This window comes from Ctenopharyngodon idella, chromosome 13 (genome assembly GCF_019924925.1).
Source record: "Ctenopharyngodon idella isolate HZGC_01 chromosome 13, HZGC01, whole genome shotgun sequence".
NCBI lineage: Eukaryota > Metazoa > Chordata > Actinopteri > Cypriniformes > Xenocyprididae > Ctenopharyngodon > Ctenopharyngodon idella.
Window position 1 is genome coordinate 24,544,487 of NC_067232.1, and position 20,991 is coordinate 24,565,477.

General features: G+C 36.6%; 2 protein-coding genes across 8 annotated transcripts in view; one reads left to right on the plus strand and one right to left on the minus strand.

Annotated features, from left to right (window-relative positions):
• The first annotated feature begins 28 nt into the window (after nucleotides 1-28).
• Nucleotides 29-4,385, plus strand: commd8 (COMM domain containing 8). Of its 3 annotated transcripts, none has more exons than XM_051916154.1 (6): nucleotides 29-215; nucleotides 446-606; nucleotides 1,867-2,022; nucleotides 2,148-2,300; nucleotides 2,389-2,544; nucleotides 3,967-4,385. In XM_051916154.1, exons 2-6 carry the CDS (start codon nucleotides 562-564, stop codon nucleotides 3,985-3,987), a joined length of 531 nt encoding a protein of 176 aa, XP_051772114.1. In that variant the 5' UTR covers nucleotides 29-215; nucleotides 446-561; the 3' UTR covers nucleotides 3,988-4,385. The 3 variants fall into 3 exon arrangements, with proteins under 3 accessions (XP_051772114.1, XP_051772116.1, XP_051772115.1); XM_051916156.1 differs by having other exon boundaries at nucleotides 59-77; XM_051916155.1 differs by lacking the exon at nucleotides 29-215 and having other exon boundaries at nucleotides 338-606.
• Nucleotides 4,386-5,326: 941 nt separating this feature from the next.
• Nucleotides 5,327-20,991, minus strand: part of gabrb1 (gamma-aminobutyric acid type A receptor subunit beta1) — a 30,282-nt gene continuing 14,617 nt past the window's right edge. For 2 of the 5 annotated variants that reach the window (XM_051916150.1, XM_051916151.1), the window contains 5 exons: nucleotides 18,626-18,708; nucleotides 13,186-13,320; nucleotides 11,223-11,375; nucleotides 10,818-11,056; nucleotides 5,327-9,918 (listed from right to left, as the gene is read on the minus strand). In XM_051916150.1, the coding sequence (XP_051772110.1) occupies nucleotides 9,571-9,918; nucleotides 10,818-11,056; nucleotides 11,223-11,375; nucleotides 13,186-13,320; nucleotides 18,626-18,708 (958 nt within the window). In that variant the 3' untranslated portion in view covers nucleotides 5,327-9,570. The remainder of the gene's footprint in view (nucleotides 9,919-10,817; nucleotides 11,057-11,222; nucleotides 11,376-13,185; nucleotides 13,321-18,625; nucleotides 18,709-20,991) is intronic. The other 3 variants (XR_007933081.1, XR_007933079.1, XR_007933080.1) reach the window with 3 other exon arrangements.

Below are 20,991 nucleotides of genomic sequence, written 5' to 3' on the forward strand. Positions count from 1 at the left end.
CACATACTCCCACAGTCTCTCTCTACAACACCCACACGTTTCTATCCTGCGTTTCTCTCCTTTGGCAATCTAAACAAGTACAACATTTTTATTTGAACGTAAAACATTTTATATCGCAGCATTTTCAAAGGGATTTTGAGTAAAATATTTTTTCCTTTTTTAAGACGTGGTAAAAGCCTGTCATTTGCTTGGGAAAAATAGTCCAGTTGTGTACAGTAGGTGTAAATTATTTTAAATAAATGTTAATCTAATTTCAAATCTACATCTATACATCTAAACAGTAATAAATGTACTTTTTTTGAACTTTTATTTTGAAATTTTGTGAGCGACTAGTTCCGGTTTCGGTCAAGTTGACAATGATGTGTAAATATGACGAGTGAAATGGTTCTTTGTTCTTTAACATAAATTTAATCAGCATGTAAAATGTTTAATTAATAAATCCCAGGGTTTAAGCATCAACGTGTGGCGCAACATCCTGAAGACCGACGCGACAGAAGATGAAGTCACGTGACATTTGATCAGCTGACATCGTCGACGCTGAGGAAGACGACTGACAGCATAATGATAAAATTGCTCGACAAATTGCCGTCTGAAGAATGCCCCAAAGTAAGTATATAATGTATTTATAATGCTGTTTATGAAATTATATAAATAAATGCACAAATAGCTGTACTGATCTCACACCAGTGGCTTGCATCAGCTTGAGCTCAGCCATGGGTCAGTAGCTTTTGGCGTATGACTTAAAAAATACACAGTTGGCATCACATACTCTTACTAAAATGATTGTACTATCTATTGTTTGAAAATACGATAACTATTAATTTGTACTGTCATTAATACATACAACGATTGTGAAAGATTCTTGCAGTGTTTCAATGAGACCCACGTAAATTTATTATGATATTATAAATGGTATATTTTTGCAAAGGTAGTTTTAATACATTTAAATCTAAGCTGATGTTTGTCTACCAACGTATAGGTCAGGGATGGCCAACCTTTACTTGCTGTAAATTTTTGTGGCATTTAAAAATGATTTGAAAATTTTACTTCATACTTCCCCTCTTTATTGTGTTTGTGTGTAACAATTATAATGCCTGTTTGTTATTTAAAAACGTTTAATAAAGGTTTGTAAAAAAAAACAAAAACAAAAAAAAAACCAAATTCTGTCAACACCAGGTACTCCGTAAAATAAAATTTACATTTTTTTGTATATATGGTGTCAATTAATAACATTAACTTTATCAAATATTATAATGCATGTTTAATGATTGTTTTATGCTAGTATCAGCTGTGTTGATAAAGTTTTTTTTGCTTGTTCATAAATTTTAACCACATTTACAAATAAATATGTAGTATATTTTTGTAATGTCAAATAAATTATGTTTCAAATATACAGTCAAACCAAAAATTATTCAGACACTAGATATAATTTTTTATATTCTTTTACTATAGGTGCAGGACACTATAGTTCATTTATGTAAGTGAGGATAGCAAAATAAAGTAAACTGTGACATATTATACCCAAAAATTCTTCATACAGTGGACTCCCAGTAAAATTGCTAAAAATTTGGGACCAAAAATTCTTCAGACACTTTGTTTTGCTCAAGTGATATCTGACATAATTAAGATAATTTTTTTCTGACACAGGATCTTGTCATATTTTATTACCATTTGTTTTTAAACTATAGTGAATAAACTCTAATAATTAATGAAATGTTCAAGGTGTCTGAATAAATTTGGGTTGACTGTAAGTCCACAGACCCCTTGCAGTACCTTCATCATTCTAGATGAAACTCCTTATACAGTATAATCTCTGTTTATCAACTTTGAACTCTGAATACTTCAATTCCTTATTTCCGTTGTAAGCTCATACACAGGGTGGTGGATGGGGTGTGCGGGCGGAGTGGTCCGAGGCGAACAGATTACGGTGAACGGTGGAGTCTGGCAGAATGGGTGGAGTTAATGAACACCCTCTCCTCTCTCATCCGCTTTGCTGTAGGAAGGGGCTGCTCAGATCAAGAGGTGAGTAGACAGACCTATAAACATGTCTTACTGTGTACAGAATCATGTAAATGTCCAAATAGATTTATTGGTTGACTAAACATCTGATTCATTTGTGAGATTGATTATTTTGTGCACATCTGAAGATCCAGGAGCTGCTGAGTGATTTGGACACATCACGGGCTGAGGCTGTTCTCCAGTGTGTGCGGTCCAGGTTTGATGAGATCAGACATGCTTTGGTGGACAGAACCAATGCCATCTCTAGCACACAGCTACAGGACTTCAACTGGCAGTTAAAGGTGCACCAAGCACATACATACATGCATGCATGAATCATATTCCATTTGTTAATATTGCTTTCTTAAATCCTCCCTCTTTCCTTCCTAGCTGGCATTATCCAGTGATAAGCTGTCAGCTTTAAACACCCCTCTGCTAAATCTTAGTCTGGACCTGAAAGAGAATGGAATTCAGAGATCTGTGAACATAGAAATGAACAAAGAGGAGCTGCAAACTCTCATCAGTGCACTAGAGGCCGCTAATAAGGTAATACTTACCGTTAAGGTAATGGACTATTAAAGTGCCCCTCATATGCTATTTTAAAGTCCCCCTGTGGTGAAAATAATGGTTTAAATATTGTTTAAATGTCTATGTGGTGTTTTTAATATACCTTAAAGGGTTAGTTCACCCAAAAATGAAAATTACCCCATAATTTACTTACCCTCAAACTATCCTAGGTGTATATGACATTCTTCTTGTCATGGGAACATGTTTTGTGTAACATTAGCAACACATTATTAGCTGTTTGATAACGTAGTCAAGCAAAAGGCTAATCATATGTGTCTGACATTGTAAAAAGCGATACCACAGTGCAGCGTTTACCTCAGTAAGTTGACCGAGTGGATCTCTGAGCTTGTGCGAGTGAGTGGAGGCGGGGCTAATTTGCATATTAATGGTAAATGAAGAAAGGGTGTTGAGTTACATTCCATTTTGGTGATCAAAGATGAGTTTAAGGGATAGAATTATTCACTACAGGAGGACTTTAAAGTTCCTAATTTTGTTTTGAAGGTCTCCTAAAATAGGTTTACATGTATCCAAGGTCAAAAAACACAATTTTCTCATAATATACATTGCAGCATTACCTTTTCTCACAGTGTCTGAAATGGTTCGATCAAGGATTTGGCCTCTCTAAACCCCGCCTTTCAGAGAGCATACTCTGCTCTGTTGTCTTACAGCACATAATGTAATACAAAACTTCCATTACTATATCTGAATTTCAGGAGGCTTCCTCAGCACTTGTAAACACAGTGATACAAACAGTAACGATGGCTTCGGTTTTACCGTATCAATTCTTTGGAAGAAAACGGCGCAGAAAACAGCCTCTTCTCGACATGTCAACAACACAAACCAAAATCTTTCAGGCCTCAGCTGCAACTACAGTGTTTGAGGGTGTTTCCCCCTAGCATTTTGAGCAGATTCCTTAACACCTCTGATTGGCCATTGTGTTCACATGCTCAACAGATATGTCTGTGATTGGCTACAATGATCAACACTTCAAAAACATGTTGTAAATAGACATCTTTGACGCCCTTCACCGAGCATTTGCACAGATAGACGCCTGCTTTCAAACGCTTCCGTGTGTATCAGCGGATTTATAAGGGATCAGCTGATAGAATGCTCCCATGTGTATCTGTGTAAGCTTCATTGATATCTATTTACAACATGTTTTTGAAGTGTTGATCATTTTTCAGTACTGAAGTTGGTACTTTTGACAACCCTAGTTCAGAATGGGTTCTTACTTTTGGGAGACAGTAACTCCATTTATCGTACACAGAACTTTTACATTCAAAACAGCTAAATAAACTACATGAAAGGTAATATACAAAAAAAAAAAAGCATAAAAGGGGCACTTTAATATACAGTAGTGGCACCAACGCTTACCTCTGCTGACACTGTGTCTTATTTCAGGTGGTGCTGCAGTTAAAATGAAGATACCAACCAGTACATTTTCTTACAAAGATGGTTCTGTGCCATAATGCTTTCAAAGAGAGGATTTCTGATGTCTGCATTATGAGACAATGCCTGTATGCGGGCAAACAGGAACCTTCCAGACAGAACCGGGAATCTCTCAGTTTCTCTACTTATGAGGTGTTTATAAAGAGCTCAACAGACTGAATATTATTATTTAAGCTCCATAATTATGGACTCGACTTGAAGTTTCTTGATTAATGGTGCTAGGATCGCTTGAGGCTGAGGATTTTGCGCAATGAAAAGCTAAAGGCCTGAGGTCTTGTGTTCAATTCTCCATGAAATGCAAATGAATTTTGGTTTCACACCCCAAAAGGATGCCTTTTTATAAATAAAGGAACTAAAAACATTAAAGCCAACACATGGAGTTGTTCCTTTTTTGCCAAAAAGGTTGCTAAAATGATAAAAGACAGAAACCCCCCAAACATTGTTTGTGAGAACAATTAAAGGATTAGTTCACTTCAGAATTAAAATTTCCTGATAATTTACTCACCCCCATGTCATCCAAGATGTTTATGTCTTTCTTTCTTCAGTTGAAAAGAAATTAAGGTTTTTGAGGAAAACATTCCAGGATTTTTTTCTCCATATAGTGGACTTCATCAAGGTTGATGGTCCAAATTGCAGTTACAAAGCAGCTTTAAAGGGATCTACATGATTCAAGGTCATGCGTGACGTAAGCGGAAGTACCAATCCAGTGTTTACAAAGAGAACGTGCAAAGGCAAAGTCAAATGCCCTTTACAAAAAAAGGTAAAACAACGATGTCGGATGATTTTGAAGTTGGAGGAGAAACTTCCGCCTACATCACGCATGACCTTTCTAACGTGATTATGTAATGCGTGGTGCATCACAGAGCAGTGCAAGACGAGCATTTGTGGTTAAAAAGTATATAAATTTTATTTAGAACATTTTGTTTTGCTAGATAAGACCCTTATTCCTCGTCTGGGATCATGTAGAGCCCTTTGAAGCTGCACTGAAACTGTAATTTGGACCTTCAACCTGTTGAACCCCAGTGAAGTCCACTATATGGAGAAAAATCCTGGAACATTTTCCTCAAAAACCGTAACTTCTTTTCGACTGAAGAAAGAAAGACATAAACATCTTGGATGACATGGGGGTGAGTAAAATATCAGGAAATTTTAATTCTGAAGTGAACTTTTAACCTTTTTTTCATTTTTTTTTATCCATTCCACTGTCCATCATAATTCCCAGACTTCCCAGCTCACAAAAAAACTAAACAAAAAAACAAAACACCTATACCATGTGTTGATGCAACAACAATGCAATAATCAGCTCTTCACATTATGCTTAGTGAGATATTTTATTTGAATTCATTCAAAATGTCTACGATTTAAAATAAAGTACAACTGTGGTTGCAGTCCTAGGCTTAAATACATACATACACTCAAATACAATCATCTTCTCAGTCTCAATCTGTGACAACACATTCTCCTTCAACACACTCCGCATCTGCACAAGATTGCATCGGCCAATAGCATGAGTGCAATTACAGAAATCATACATGGATAATAGGATACTGTTTAAAAAATACTTTTTTTCCTTTTTTGGCATCTGCTGTTGTACGAGTGATATGAGAACAACCCTAAGTTAAATATGTGTCTTTACGTGTTTGTGTATTCATGCTGATTCTGGCTGGAGCGTGTTTTTACACTGCCACTCTTGAGATCTCTTTGATAATCTTTAATTGAGAATCTTTAAGGGAGTTAATTCACTCCTATACAATAACAGAGCTGCTCATGTCCCAGTCATATTGACACTGAAACAAAAACAGTGTTGCAGTGCAAGCAGTTTATTTACATGCCAAATGCATTTTATGTATTTATATAGAATATTAATGCAGGGCATTGGAAAAGCCCTTGAAAGTACCTTTCATTTTGATTATGTTTGGTACCCTTGAGTAATCTTTGTTCTATAGAAAAGTGGAAATCCATTCAGAATATTTCTACCCTGCTACTGTATGTTAAACCCTGTAAAATGTTTTTTTTTTTTTCTTAAAAGGCACAAGTTCAGCCATAGAGGAAAAATCTAATTTGTTATTAAGTCCTATCTGCCATTTTGGTGAGCTTAGATAATATATAACTCACAGTGAATATGTTTAAAGCTAAATACAAATTTGTAAGGTAAATACTTACTATCACCTAAGTCACTTACTATATAAACACTTAGAACTACATCCCTAAAACGATGCCCATCTCTAAAGTCATAGCTACATTTCCACTGCAGTAGTGTTAGGAGTGCTGAGTCAAATATTGAACAATAGGAACTAACATAATTAAGCTATATATCATTTTTAACCTCTTGCTAATGAATCAAGCCTGGATTTTATTGACTCTTTATATTAGGTGTCTTTAACTTCTGTATATACACCGATCAGGCATAACATTATGACCACCTTCCTAATATTGTGTTGGTCCCCCTTTTGCTGCCAAAACAGCCCTGACCCGTCGAGTCATGGACTCCACTAGACCCCTGAAGGTGTGCTGTGGTATCTGGCACCAAGATGTTAGCAGCAGATCCTTTAAGTCCTGTAAATTACGAGGTGGAGCCTCCATGGATCAGACTTGTTTGTTCAGCACATCCCACAGATGCTCGATTAGATTGAGATCTGGGGAATTTGGAGGCCAAGTCAACACCTCAAACTCGTTGTTGTGCTCCTCAAATCATTCCTGAACCATTTTTGCTTTGTGGCAGGACGCATTATCCTGCTGAAAGAGACCACAGCCACCAGGGAATACTGTTTCCATGAAAGGGTGTACATGGTCTGCAACAATGCTTAGGTAGGTGGTACGTGTCAAAGTAACATCCACATGAATGGCAGGACCCAAGGTTTCCCAGCAGAACATTGCCCAAAGCATCACACTGCCTCCGCCGGCTTGCCTTCTTCCCATAGTGCATCCTGGTGCCATGTGTTCCCCAGGTAAGAGACGCACACGCACACGGCCATCCACGTGATGTAAAAGAAAACGTGATTCATCAGACCAGGCCACCTTCTTCCATTGCTCCGTGGTCCAGTTCTGATGCTCACGTTTCCACTGTTGTCTCTTTCGGCGGTGGACAGGGGTCAGCATGGGCACCCTGACTGGTCTGCAGCTATGCAGCCCCATACGCAACAAACTGTGATGCACTGTGTATTCTGACACCTTTCTATCAGAACCAGCATTAACTTCTTGAGCAATTTGAGCTACAGTAGCTCGTCTGTTGGATTGGACCACACGGGCCAGCCTTCGCTCCTCACGTCCATCAATGAGCCTTGACCACCCATGACCCTGACGCCGGTTCACCACTGTTCCTTCCTTGGACCACTTTTGATAGATACTGACCACTGCAGACCGGGAACAACCCACAAGAGCTGCAGTTTTGGAGATGCTCTGACCCAGTCGTCTAGCCATCACAATTTGGCCCTTGTCAAACTCGCTCAAATCCTTACGCTTGACCATTTTTCCTGCTTCTAACACATCAACTTTGAGGACAAAATGTTCACTTGCTGCCTAATATATCCCACCCACTAACAGGTGCCGTGATGAAGAGATAATCAGTGTTATTCACTTCACCTGTCAGTGCTCATAATGTTATGCCTGATCGGTATATATATACTGTGTTCATGTTGAGGGTTAGTTGCATGTAAGTACTATAGTAACTACATGTAACAAGGACATGGTAAAATGAAGTGTTACCCAAAACACTTTTGCTTCAATTTTGGTGGGATATGGGTAAGGTTAGGGACAGGTTTGGTGGGATATGTGTAGGTTTATGGGTCAGGTACGGTGTAAGTGAAGGTCGACCATGTAATTATTGATGTAATTAGATTAGATTAAATTAATTACAGCTGTAATTACATGCAGGTATTTTTTAAAATATAAGTTCAGTGTAAAAAACATGCATGTACACACTAAGTACATTGTATGAAATATGATTAATTTAAATGTTAGGACACAGTAGTTAAAGACATTTAATATAAATTGGGCCGGAAAATACAACTGGTGCTTTGAATGAAATATGCAGGATTCATTGGTTTATAAGAAAAAGTACAGAAAAACATGATGACATCATTGATCTTCCAATACCTGATATGTTTTAATGTACAAATTTACATACTGTCTGGACTTTGAACTCCTGCTTGTCATCATGTGTTGTCATATTGATGTAAGGACATCCTTTCTGGCAGTTTGACTACATTTGATTATAGAGAACAGAAAGTGTTAGGCCACAAATAGACACACAAGAGCTGCAGACAATATTTTTTAAGGTGTAGCCCTATAAATACTGTAACCCAAATGATGAGCCCATTTCTTGGTAGTGAAGTTGCTGAGGTCTTACTAAGAAGAACCAGTTTAATCTACAGTATGCGATGTGTCTAAACTGGGGCAAGGCTTTCATCAACAAACTTAAACAATATATACTATGAAGGTCTTGTTTTAAAGAAATGTTCCAGGTTTTAATTCAAGTTAAGCTCCATCGACCAACTATAAAATATAATTTTTTGAATTAACTACTTTTCTAGTTGACTTATATTCAGTAAATTATACTGCACATTAATTCCTGTAGGAGGAGTTTGGCCCATGTAGGCAGTGCTCAACTGTTACATTACGCCAATTTGTGTTACCAGGTATCATAGAGTTACTACAAATATTAAACAGTAAATATTTTCATAAATCAAGTGGTAAATTATGTTTAAAGCACTTGCGTTGCTTCATAAAATTAAGGTTAAGCCACTGGAGTCACATGAAGTACTTTAATGATGTCTTTCCTACCTTTCCGGGCCTTGAAAGTGGTAGTTGCGTTGGATCTCTATGGAGGGACAGAAACCTCTCAGATTTCATTAAAAATATCTTCATTTGTTTTCTGAAGATGAACGAAGGTCTTACGGATATGGAATGACATGAGGGTGAGTAATTAATGACAGAATTTTCATTTTTGGGTGCACTAACCCTTTAAGAGCTTTTTTTTTAAATTATTTATTCCAATTATTTATTATAAAAACTGAGGGACAGGTCAAAAGTAATTTCTGTGGTAATGAAATTTATGCCACAAATGTCAAAAAAGCTTGTAATAAACCCAGAAAATCCTTTTAAGACCTTCATATATGCAAGATGAAGGATGAAAACAACTTCCAAATATTGTTTCTGTACAGATTCAAGCTTGACTTACGGTAGATGTGCAATGCAGTCATCAGCTAAGAAAAGCCTATTTTCTACGCATTGCAAAGTTGCACTCCCTGCAGTCAGTGAAATGGATCCTACAGAAGCAAAGTGCAAAAATCCAGTGACAATTTTAAACTAATATTTATGACAATCTACAGTAAGCAGTAAAAGTTTGGCAGTCATTTTAACTTAATTTTTTTTTCTCTTATTTAAAAAGTATAATACAGATTTATACTATATATTTTTTAAGGTTTAATAATTTACAGAGAAGGGCTACCTACAGAAAGCACCTCTTCCTCCTATCTGACTGACAGTCAAAACCGCAAGGAGAGTAGGAGAGCCTGACCTGATGTGTGAATGACTGGGTCGAGTCAGTGCTGCTCCCTAGTGGACATAATACAGCCAGTATACTAAGTTAAAGAAGGTGTAAGTGATTGGAAAGATGACACGTGACCACTTGTCAATGGCGTTCACGTCTGTCAGGTCTGGAATCTTCACCTTCAGCTGAGCGGCTCGCCTCTTAAGATGACTCTTTTTTCGTGCCATTGGCCTCTCGAGAGAGGCAGTGGGCCGGCCATAGAGGTCCCGACCTGTAAGGGGCTTACGGTATTGGATGCTGGCACTGTCATAGGAGAACATGGTGTTCCTTGGGTCCCCAAGAGCACCTAACATCTCTGCCCCGCTAAGGCGCAGATCAAGGTTTGTCAGGGGAATGTTTCCATGGACATCAACCTTAATTAATAAAAGAAGGAATAAATACATTTTATTAAATAAGTGATTTTTCTCACTAAAAAGTTTCATACAAAAAGAAATAAAGATGTATCAATATTAAAATTCTGGCCAAAGCTGATAAGACAAAAAACTAAAATCCAAATGCAAAAAGTAAATTTAGGCATCACCACATTATAATGCATGAAAAATAGAATGAAAAATAGATATCAGGTTTGCTAAAGATTACATTTAAGTGTGTTTATGAAAATTAACTCTTTTCCCGCCAGTGTTTTTTGGTTTTTAAAGTTGCCAGTCACCGCCAGCGTTTTTGATAATTTTCACAAAAATTTTCTGGCCCCAGAATATTTTGAATATATATATTTAGAATATATATTTAATATATATCTGAACAATATATCAAAAGAAAGAACAGACCCTCTGCTTTTATTCTAGCTTCATGCATTCATTTTTATCAACACTTAAGTTTAATAAAAAAAGCAACATTTTGAGCAAAAGCTGAGAAAATCAAATTTTTGTCAAAGACTACATCTGGATCAGATTCAGAACGATGATCAAAACACAGATGGAGTAGATTGAGTCCATCAGCACCCCCAAAGCTTCACAGTCCTGTAGCTCGTCCTTGATGTCTCATTCAGTAAAGTTAGGCAGTTTTGATTTATATAACAGCGCCCCCTACCTTATAACAGTGAAAAGTCGTAAAATCTCGTCTTTGCCTGGGAAGTGTTTTCTCATAAAAGACAATATAACTCATCAATGGCGGGGAAAGAGTTAACTTGCGAATGTTAGATGACGGCAAAGGTAACCTACATATAATAATAGGAGACAGTATGAAGCCCAAGACCTCTGCTGTATTGATAAAAAAATACTTAGTGTAAACATAGAGCTGATCAATAACCCACCTGAACTTTGTTACTCTTCTCATTGTTGCTTTTTGCAGCTTTTTCTGCCACTTTCTTCTGTAAATGTGGACCACGGCCGAAGAATATGTAGTTGACGAACGCATACTCGAGCAAGGCCAGGAACACAAAGACAAAACAGCCCATCAGATAGATGTCTATGGCCTTCACATAAGGGATCTTGGGTAAAGTCTCCCTAAGATGAGTGTTGATTGTAGTCATAGTCAGAACGGTGGTGATTCCTAAAAAGAGTCAGTATTACAATGTTTGAAAAAGCTTATTTAGAAACTGGTTGACATCAATTGTAAATTTAATAGGTGGGGAAAGTGAGGTGTTGAAAAAGTGCAATGAATGTATGAGTCTTTATTTGGTGTGAAGCACTAGGTGACCTCACACAAACACACACACCTAGAGCAACTCTTGCAGCTGAAGCATCATAGTTGATCCAGAAGGAGACCCAGGACAGGATGGTGATCAGTGTTGAAGGCATGTAGGTCTGTAGGATGAAATACCCAATGTTCCTCTTTAGTTTAAAACTGAGAGACAGACGAGGATACGACCCTGAAAGTGAGAAATAAAAGCATTTTGTGTCAGCGAAGTACACAAATGACACTTACACACTGCAGCTAAATTTGGTTGTCATTTCACCTTTAGTGCTTAATCCTGTTCTGTACACACACAGTTCAGTAACTTAATCACACAGTAATAATTCATTCAAAAGTTTGGGGTTGGTAAGATTTCAATGTTTTTGAAAGAAGCCTCTAGAGTTAAAGTCAGAATTGCGTGATATAAAGTTGCAATTAAGTCGCAATTGCGAGTTAAAGTCAGAATTGCATGATATAAAGTCAGAATTGCGTGATATAAAGTCACAATTGCGAGATAGTCAGAATTGCGTGATATAAAGTCACAATTGCGAGATATAAAGTCACAATTGCGAGATATAAAGTCACAATTGCAAGTTATAAAGTCAGAATTGCGTGATATAAAGTCACAATTGCGAGTTATAAAGTCAGAATTGCGTGATATAAAGTCACAATTGCGAGATATAAAGTCACAATTGCAAGATATAAAGTCACAATTGCGAGTTATAAAGTCAGAATTGCGTGATATAAAGTCACAATTGCAAGATATAAAGTCACAATTGCAAGTTATAAAGTCAGAATTGCGTGATATAAAGTCACAATTGCGAGATATAAAGTCACAATTGCGAGTTATAAAGTCAGAATTGTGTGATATAAAGTCGCAATTGCGAGTTAAAGTCAGAATTGCGTGATATAAAGTTGTAATTGTGAGTTAAAGTCAGAATTGCGTGATATAGTCGCAATTGTGAGTTAAAAAGTCAGAATTGCGTGATATAAAGTCACAATTGCATGATATAAAGTCACAATTGCGTGATAAAGTCGCAATTGCGAGTTACAAAATCAGAATTGCGTGATATAAAGTCGCAATTGCGAGTTACAAAGTCAGAATTGCGTGATATAAAGTCACAATTGTGAGTTAAAGTCAGAACTGCGAGTTTATATCTCACAATTTTGAGGAAAAAAAGTTGCAATTATCTTTTTTTTTTTTATTCCGTGGCGGAAACAAGCTTCCATAAAAAACAGTAATATTGTGACACATTATTACAGTTTAAAACAACTATTTTCTATTTTACTATAGAATTTTCAGCAGCCATTACTCCAGTCTTTAGCGTCAATAAAAGTATTATTTTCTTTCAAAAAAATTTTTTTTACCGACCCCAAACTGAATGTTGTATATGCATGCATGTGTTAACAAACTGTGGAGACTGGCAATTAGACAAGTCTAAAAGCATTTAGGTACAGAAATTGAATAATCAAATTTAAAATAGCACTGCATAGTCTTCACTGTATAAATTAAATATAATTAATCTTTGTTAAAGCTACAAAAAGTAATTTTCTCTTTGTATTTTGTTGTTTGATTAACATTAATGACACAGACAGCAGCAGGAATATTAGGCTGCTGTCACTTTAAGACCGTTAAAGACTATTAGGTCGCTGTCACTTTAAGGCACGGATCCAATACACATCCGTTTTCTTTTTTAATGTTTTTACTATGACACTCGCCGAGACAGGCATTTTGACATAATTCTGCGTATATGTGTCCGTTCAAGCAGAAATACACGAGAAAAGAAAACGGAAATATCTATGCTAAAACGATATATCGTGTAGCCCTAATTACAGATACACACTTTTGAATTTCTGTGCTTACAAATAAAAAACAACTTTATGTTAATGAATCATTTATGAACTGACGTGAACTGAAACAATCTTGGCATACAGTACCGAGGAGGGCTGACTCATCTCAAAAGAAAGTCTATTCATCTCATGAATATGCAGGGAGCGCACTGTACCTGTGGCAAACACAACCTTCTTAGACAGCGTTTTATAATCAATAATAGAGAATTGCGGCAGCTCAATGTTGTCCACCCCCGTCACTGAACTTCCTCCCTGCCAGTAGAACTCAATGTCATCTGTAGTGTAGCCATCTGAGAAGCAAAAGAGGGAAAGAAACATTCAGAAATGCATATATATTCACAAAACAGCATGCTGGCTCAAAGGGAAAGCTGTCTCTCTCACGTTCCCACAGTCTGTGTTGTCAGTGGTGTAAATCAGCATGTGATTGAGAACACTTCTGTGAGAGGTCTGGTCCAGGTCTAACTGACAAGATTGTCCCTGCAGACTCTCCGCGCTTATCTCCAGGAGAGCACGGTACTGCAGAACATTAAAGCTTAATTAGAGGATACAGTATTACGATAGTCAATTCTCCCTGTTCTTCATTAAGTCCAATCAAAAGAAACATCAGTCTAGACTCCTGAGTGACTGAAGCACAGAGATAATCCTCATGAAGGTCTACTCTTCCCGGTCCTCTTCTCTTTAATGTTTGAGTCTGAAATTGCACGTCAGATTTGTGACGTTTGATTAATTGGTGCTGCTTTCTACAAAAAGGGTACACTCTGGTGTGTCTCATGAGTGTTCCAAAATGTTTTTGGCCTGTTTTCTCTTCCACTGTATTGACTGTACCAATTAAAATCTCCTAAACTGATATTCAATTCATTGTGGTAAAAATACTATCTTTAAATATTGAATCAATTAAAAATATATAGCTGTCCCACATTAGGGCTTTTCACACTGCGCTTAACCCCGGGTTATCTTCGTTCTAAACACCGTTTTTAACCCTGAGTAAAGGTGTTAACCCTGCATTGCAGTGCCAAACTTGTACAGTGTGAAACGATGTGGTGTTAGAATGTTACAGCTAGACGCTTAGCAACAGACAACGAATCACATACTCATATTTGCCTGCTTTGAACAGTCACAGAAACACTGCACATTGTATATAAACTGTAAATTCAGGATTTGAGAGGAAAAATGTCAAATGCTGACAGAAAACGCGACAATTTGAATGGACAAGAGGCTGTTTTATTCTTACCTTTATAGTCCAAAAGTCCATTCATTATAAACTCGAAAGTACAGTCGGCAATACAAGAAATGCTAATGCTATGTAAACAGGTCGCGTGCTGCGTTTATCCAATCAATGACACTGACACCGCAAATATGCAAATAAGAACATTAACCCAGGGTTTAGGAATGTACAATGTGAAACGTTAGCTTATGAATACCCAGGATTAATTATTAACCCTGGGTAAATTAGAGCAGTGTGAATCGTGAAGCAAGATAACCCAGGATTCTATTTACCCAGGGTTTAGAATAACCCAGGGTTAACTATTTCAAGTGTTAAAAGCCCTATTTTGTATTAAACCCTGTTACATGATTTTCTTCATACAAAATGTAGAAAAAAATGCCAATGAAAGATCTAAGCATCTGAGTTTCTTAAAAGCAACCTGTGTGACATCAAATTTTGGTTTGTAAAACAACAGGTTTGTAAAAATGGCAAAATGCACATAAAATGAATAGTATCTAAATGAAAGATTCCATAAATGCTAATGTTTACTGACCTTTTGTTGAAAAAGAAAAAAAGAGACTTTATTCCATGACATGTACATAAAGGGATAGTGAAATGAAATATGACGTTCCAAAATTTTTTTTTTTTTTTTTTTTTTTTTGACCATACAATGGAAGTCAATAGCTACGTTTCCATCCACCTATTTTCATGCGCATTTTGGGATATCGCATTAAAAAACCCACTGGATGGAAACGCCAAAATGTGCATATATTCTAAAAATGCACATAAAAAAAAAAAAAAATGTATGCACTCAAATGATTAAGATACATTTTTTATGCGATACGAAAACATGCGCATAAAGTACAATGGAAACACTTTTACCAAATAAATTACTTGATGCGCTTCAAAAAAGACGTGACTTTGCGATGGGACGGCATAACTGAACCAACCAGCGGACCGATCTCATTGCAGCATCTGAAATGCTGATTTGGTCATTCTGAAATGCCTGACGAATGTCTATTGTTAAAGTGGTTCCCTGCCATGAGTGTGTTCACAAACACCAGGCATCTGAAGGCAAGATAACATGACAGCGTTTACTACGGTTCGTCTGCACGCTCTGAGGCGCAAATAATTTATTATATACAAAACATATTATATACCGTGGCTTCTACTGCAGCAACTTCCATTTTTCTTAGTAATATTCAGTGCCAGTTTATCAGGAAGTGACGATTTTATTTTCTTCAAATGTTTTATGCGATATTCCAAATTAAATTCACAACTTTGGATGGAAACATAGCTATTGCTCACCAAAGATTGTTGGTTACCAACAATCTTCAAAATATCTTCTTTTATATTTCAGAGAAAGTCATACAGGTTTGAAACAGTATGAGAGTGAGTAAATGACACAATTTTCATTTTTGGGTGAACTAACTACTAATAACTTATTTGTGGAAAGTATTTTTGTCTACATTACAGCGAGTCTGATCTTGTCCAGTCCCATGGATGATGTGAATGTGGTGAAGATGACATGATTTATGTCTGCCGCATGAAAGCGACATGGTTTATGTCTGCTGTGATGTTGGTGTTGAGATTTCTCCTTCGTGCTGTGATATGCATCTCAGAGCTCTGACATGACAACAGCCTCACAGAGCTACAGCTGTCTGCCCAACAGAGCAGACACCCAATTACAAACACTGTCTGTCACCCCGAGAGAGACAAAGTGCAAAAGAGATGAGAGGAGGAGATGAAAGAGAGCAAAAAGAAAGAGTGACAGTAAGAGAGTAAGACAGTCGCAGAGACTGAGAAAGATGAAACAGAGAGATTAGTCAGCACAGCCAGATTCTCTGCAGGTATTTTTCCTGATAAATGAATGATGCATGCATGCATTAGGATTATACAACTAATTGCACCATTTTTTTTACTGCATTATCATACAACAGTTACTTGCAACTTCATGCAATAAAGAAATTCGTCCATCGTTATATAATGCTTTCAGTGAAAATGTGGACTTTTGCATTCACCCTCTCTCTATATATTTTTAGGGCTGTCAATGTTTTATATTAATTTATTGGTACTAATTAAAAAGAATAATGGGGAGATAACCTGAGGAGAAATACAAGTTTCAATTACAAACCTTATTTACCTCCTCTTGTGTGAAGCCATTCTAAAAGGATGTGATCTTGAGTTAAAAAACAGTGAGATGAAACACATGTAACAGAATGCAGGAGACATGCTCAATGCTTAAGACATGTGTCTTGACATGATGTCTTAAAAATGTAGCTTAAAAACATCAATCATGGCACAAGATGCTGAAGAGGATGTGATGGAAAAGCCAGTCTGCATATATATGTAATTAAAAAAGAGAAAACAGACAGAATATAAGAACATGTCCCCTGTACAACAACATAAATCACTGCTTAAAAGGGTTAGTTCACCCAAAAATGAAAATTCTGTCATTAATTACTCACCCTCGTGTCGCTCTATATCCGTAAGACCTTTGTTCATCTTTGGAACACAAATTAAGATATTTTTAATAAAATCCAAGAGGTTTCTGTCCCTCCAGAGAGATCCAACGCAACTACCACTTTCAAGGTCCAGAAAGGTAGTAAAGACATCATTAAAGTACTCCATGTGACTCCAGTGGTTTAACCTCAATTTTATGAAGTGTCGCAAGTGCTTTGTTTGCACAAAAAAAACATAATTTACCAGTTTATTTACAAAATAATATTATCCAAAGCTCTTGCTATTGCATGAACACAAAACGCATGCGACGTGATGTTCTTGTGCACGCATGTACGCAAATAAAGTGGAAAATTATGTTTTTTTGCACAAACAAAGCACTCGCGTTGCTTCATAAAATTGAAGTTAAGCCAAAGGAATCACATGGAGTACTTCAATGATGTCTTTCCTGCCTTTCCGGGCCTTGAAAGTGGTAGTTGTGTTGGATTTCTATGGAGGAACAGAAACCTCTCAGATTTCATCCAAAATATCTTAATTTGTGTTCCGAAGATGAACGAAGGTCTTCGGGTGTGGAACGTCATGAGGGTGAGTAATTAATGACATAATTTTCACTATTGGGTGAACTAACCCTTTAACTACCATAGTTTGATTCATTATTGGAGAAATTAACTACAGTAGCCAGTCAAAGCTTTTTTCTGAAACCACTTTGTCGCACATCTGTAGTTCAAACCACATTTGTTCAACAATAAAGAACTGTCATTAATGACAGTTGGTGGAGTTAAATTATTGTTAGATTATTGCTATACTACTTCCAATTTGTTCTTTGTTGTTTTGCTTTAATTCCAGATGTTTGATTCAGTCACAGGTTCACTCCAGGGTTCCCCGGGGTTCTAGAGCACATTCGCCCAATAACTCTTAAAAATTAAAAAAACAGCGCTTTCTTTCTTCTGACAAACTAAAAGAAGTAGAATGTAATTTGCATATGTGAAAAATAAGATTGCGCTTAAGAGCATGATCTACTTAGATCCACATGCCATACTAAATATAAACTATGCACCTAACCAAGAGCTGTAGTTCCAATCACGTGACTTTGTGATGCTGTTTGTAAATGATCATTGATGGTTTTGGGAAATGTTGAATCTTTGAACTATATTGGTAACTACTCAACTTGAGAAAATTATGTTTTTGGTAAACATACCTCTGGATGGTTTAACAAACTCGATTGTAAAATGAATTAATAGTGAAAGGCTTGTGTGCAATGATAAGAAAACTATTTAATGAATAAAACTATTAGTATATTTAATGATACTATAATGATGTTGAATAATCTCCATATTGTTTTCTCAGCTAATACTCATATTAGTGTTGTCAAAAGTACAGACCGCGATACCAAGTCGGTACTGAAATTTTAAAAATGTGACACTTTAAGCGCTGTTGAGCGGATTCTTAAACACCTCTGATTGACCATTGTGTTTACGCGCTCATCAGATATGTCTGTGATTGGCTACAATGATCAACGCTTCAAAAACATGTTGTAAACAAACATCGTTCACCGAGGGCTTACACAGATATACACGGGAGTGTTTGAAAGCAGGCGTCTATCAGCGGACCGTCTTTCAAACGCTCCCACTCCAGCTTTCTAAACACTTTCAAATTCAAACATTTCCATGTGCTTTCAAACGCTCCTGTGCGTTGATTATTGTAGCCAATCACAGACATATCTGATAAGCGTGTGAACACAAAGGCCAATCAGAGGTGTTTACGAATCTGCTCAACAGCACTCAAAGAATCACATTTTCAAAATTTCAGTACTGACTTGGTATTGCGGTCGGTACTTTTGACAACACTAACTCATGATCAATTGTGAATATGCAATCAAGCCATCTGTGCTAGTCATGATTGTTAATGGTTAATCCGTGAACAGCACTTACAACTTTCAATCTCCAGTGTGCAGTTCTGCTCATCCAGCGGATATCTGCGCAAATCCATCATACATGCAGCTGTGGTAGTTATCCTACAGATATGAAGCGAAAAACAACACAACACGAAACTATTACAATTGAGCAGTTGCTTAGAAGGTCTACAGTAATAGGAAGTTTGTTTGTGAGTTTGACTGATCAAACATACTTGTGTTATTTTAGAAAAAATTTAACTTTGTCCATATGTCAGAAGAGGTAAGTGAAACATTTAAGAGCAGATGGTGTTACATCCACCTGCTTCCACCTGTAATGAGATTTATATTCAGAGCTATGGCTGCTCGGGAAGGCTTGGCAGAACTTTAATTCAGGCTGAACTAATATCAACTTGACAAGCACACGTGTACTTATTCATATAACAAAATAACAAATGTAATCATCTCCAAATCAACCACCATTAAGTAAAATAGATGTAGCAAGTAATTGCATGGTGACACACAGTAATATTTGCTTATTGTTCATTCACGTGTCTTTTAAAGGTTCTCTTACAAGCTGCTGGTGAAACAACACTGCAGACACACTGTGTTCCTTATATCACTCTTGTGTTATATTCCTCTCTTGTGTAATTGCCTTAACGCTGTCTCAGTCATGTCTGCAGCCCCTCTCTGAAATGCCTCTGGCTGGATCTTAATTACATTGAGCTTTAATTAACACGGAAACACGCGGTGGCCTTTCAGTGCGTGACTGCCGCACTTTTTGACAACTTATGATGGAATTGCTTCTTCGTTCTGCAGTCCTGGATGGGTATAAAGCACTTTTCCTGACAAATGCAACACAAACACAATGTATACACGTACAGGTACATCCACCCCCACAAAAACACCTTTTTATACTCCGTATTGTTCTTCTGGTTATCTATTCAGTGATCACATATATTTATAGACACACACTCATAGGTGCGCACCGCTGTAGAGCAGCACATGTCCATACCTCTCAGGCATAGTACATTAGATATAAATTATACAGTACTGAGAAAGATGGAGAGAGAGGGAATATCAGACAGACAAAGCTGCACATCAAACTCTGCACTATGTAGGGAAAGAAGCATAGGACTGCAGCTTTTCCTCTGCAGAAAGACATGAATCTTGACTTTAATTGATCAATATTTTCCTTTTATGTTTTGGTAGATTTCACAATGACTACTGAAAGTTATTTTTTGTTTGTTTACAGTAACAATAATAGAAGCTAAACTTTATTAGATATTAAGGCTTGTTTACTTTTCTTCAAATAGCATAAATCTAACAGAATGTAGAGAACTTTTGTGCTTAAAAACAAGAAAAGAATGTCAATAAGATTTATTTTTTGGGAGGAAATTAACTTTTATTCCTCAAGGATGCATTAAATTGATTAAAAGTGACAGTAAAGTCATTTACAATGTAATGCACTCTATTCATCAAAGAATCCTGAAAAAAAAAAAGAATCACAATTTCCAAATATTAAGCAGCTGCTTTCAACATTGATAATAAGAAATCAGAAATGTTTCTTGAGCAGCAAATCAGCATATTAGAATGATTTCTGAAGGATCATGTGACACTGAAGACCAATACAATGACAATGACAGGGCTTGACATTAACTGTGGCTAGTGGTTTTCCCAAGTTACTAGCCACTCAGCATTTTTACTGACCACAATTGTAACATTGATACCATGGATAAAAACTGCCATATAGGTATTTTTTATATTATCTCATAATTTGGAAGCAGGTACTGTAAATTAGGCTGCTGTCACTTTAAGACCTGACACATGAATCCATTATACTGCTACGCATGTTTTCTTTCTCAAGAGCATTTTGACATTATTTAGTGTGTATTTAATTGTTTAAGTGCAATAAGCAGTGAAAAATAACTCAATTTAGTAGTGAGAGGCGGCATAAAATTATGCACAATACCCATGCCGAAATTCATGCCCTGTAACACCAACAATATTCATCCGGAGCAAATGAAATGATAAATGAGGGGAGGAGGGTTTGTATGGAAGCTTGTTTCTGCTATGAAATAAAAATAAAAAAGGTAATTGCGACTTTTTATCTCACAATTCTGACTTTTTTCTCGCAATTGCGAGATATAAACTCACAATTGTGAGTTATAAAGTCAGAATTGCGTGATATAAACTTGCAATTGCGAGTTTAAATTTTGCAATTCTGACTTTTTTTCTCAGAATTGTGAGATATAAACTCGCAATTGTGTGTTATAATGTCCAATTGTGTGGGAAAAAATATGGTTTTTCTCAGAATTGTGAGTTTATATCTCACAATTTGGACTTTATAACTCGCAATTGCTTGTTATAAAGTCAGAATCACGACATATAAACAGTTCTGAGAAA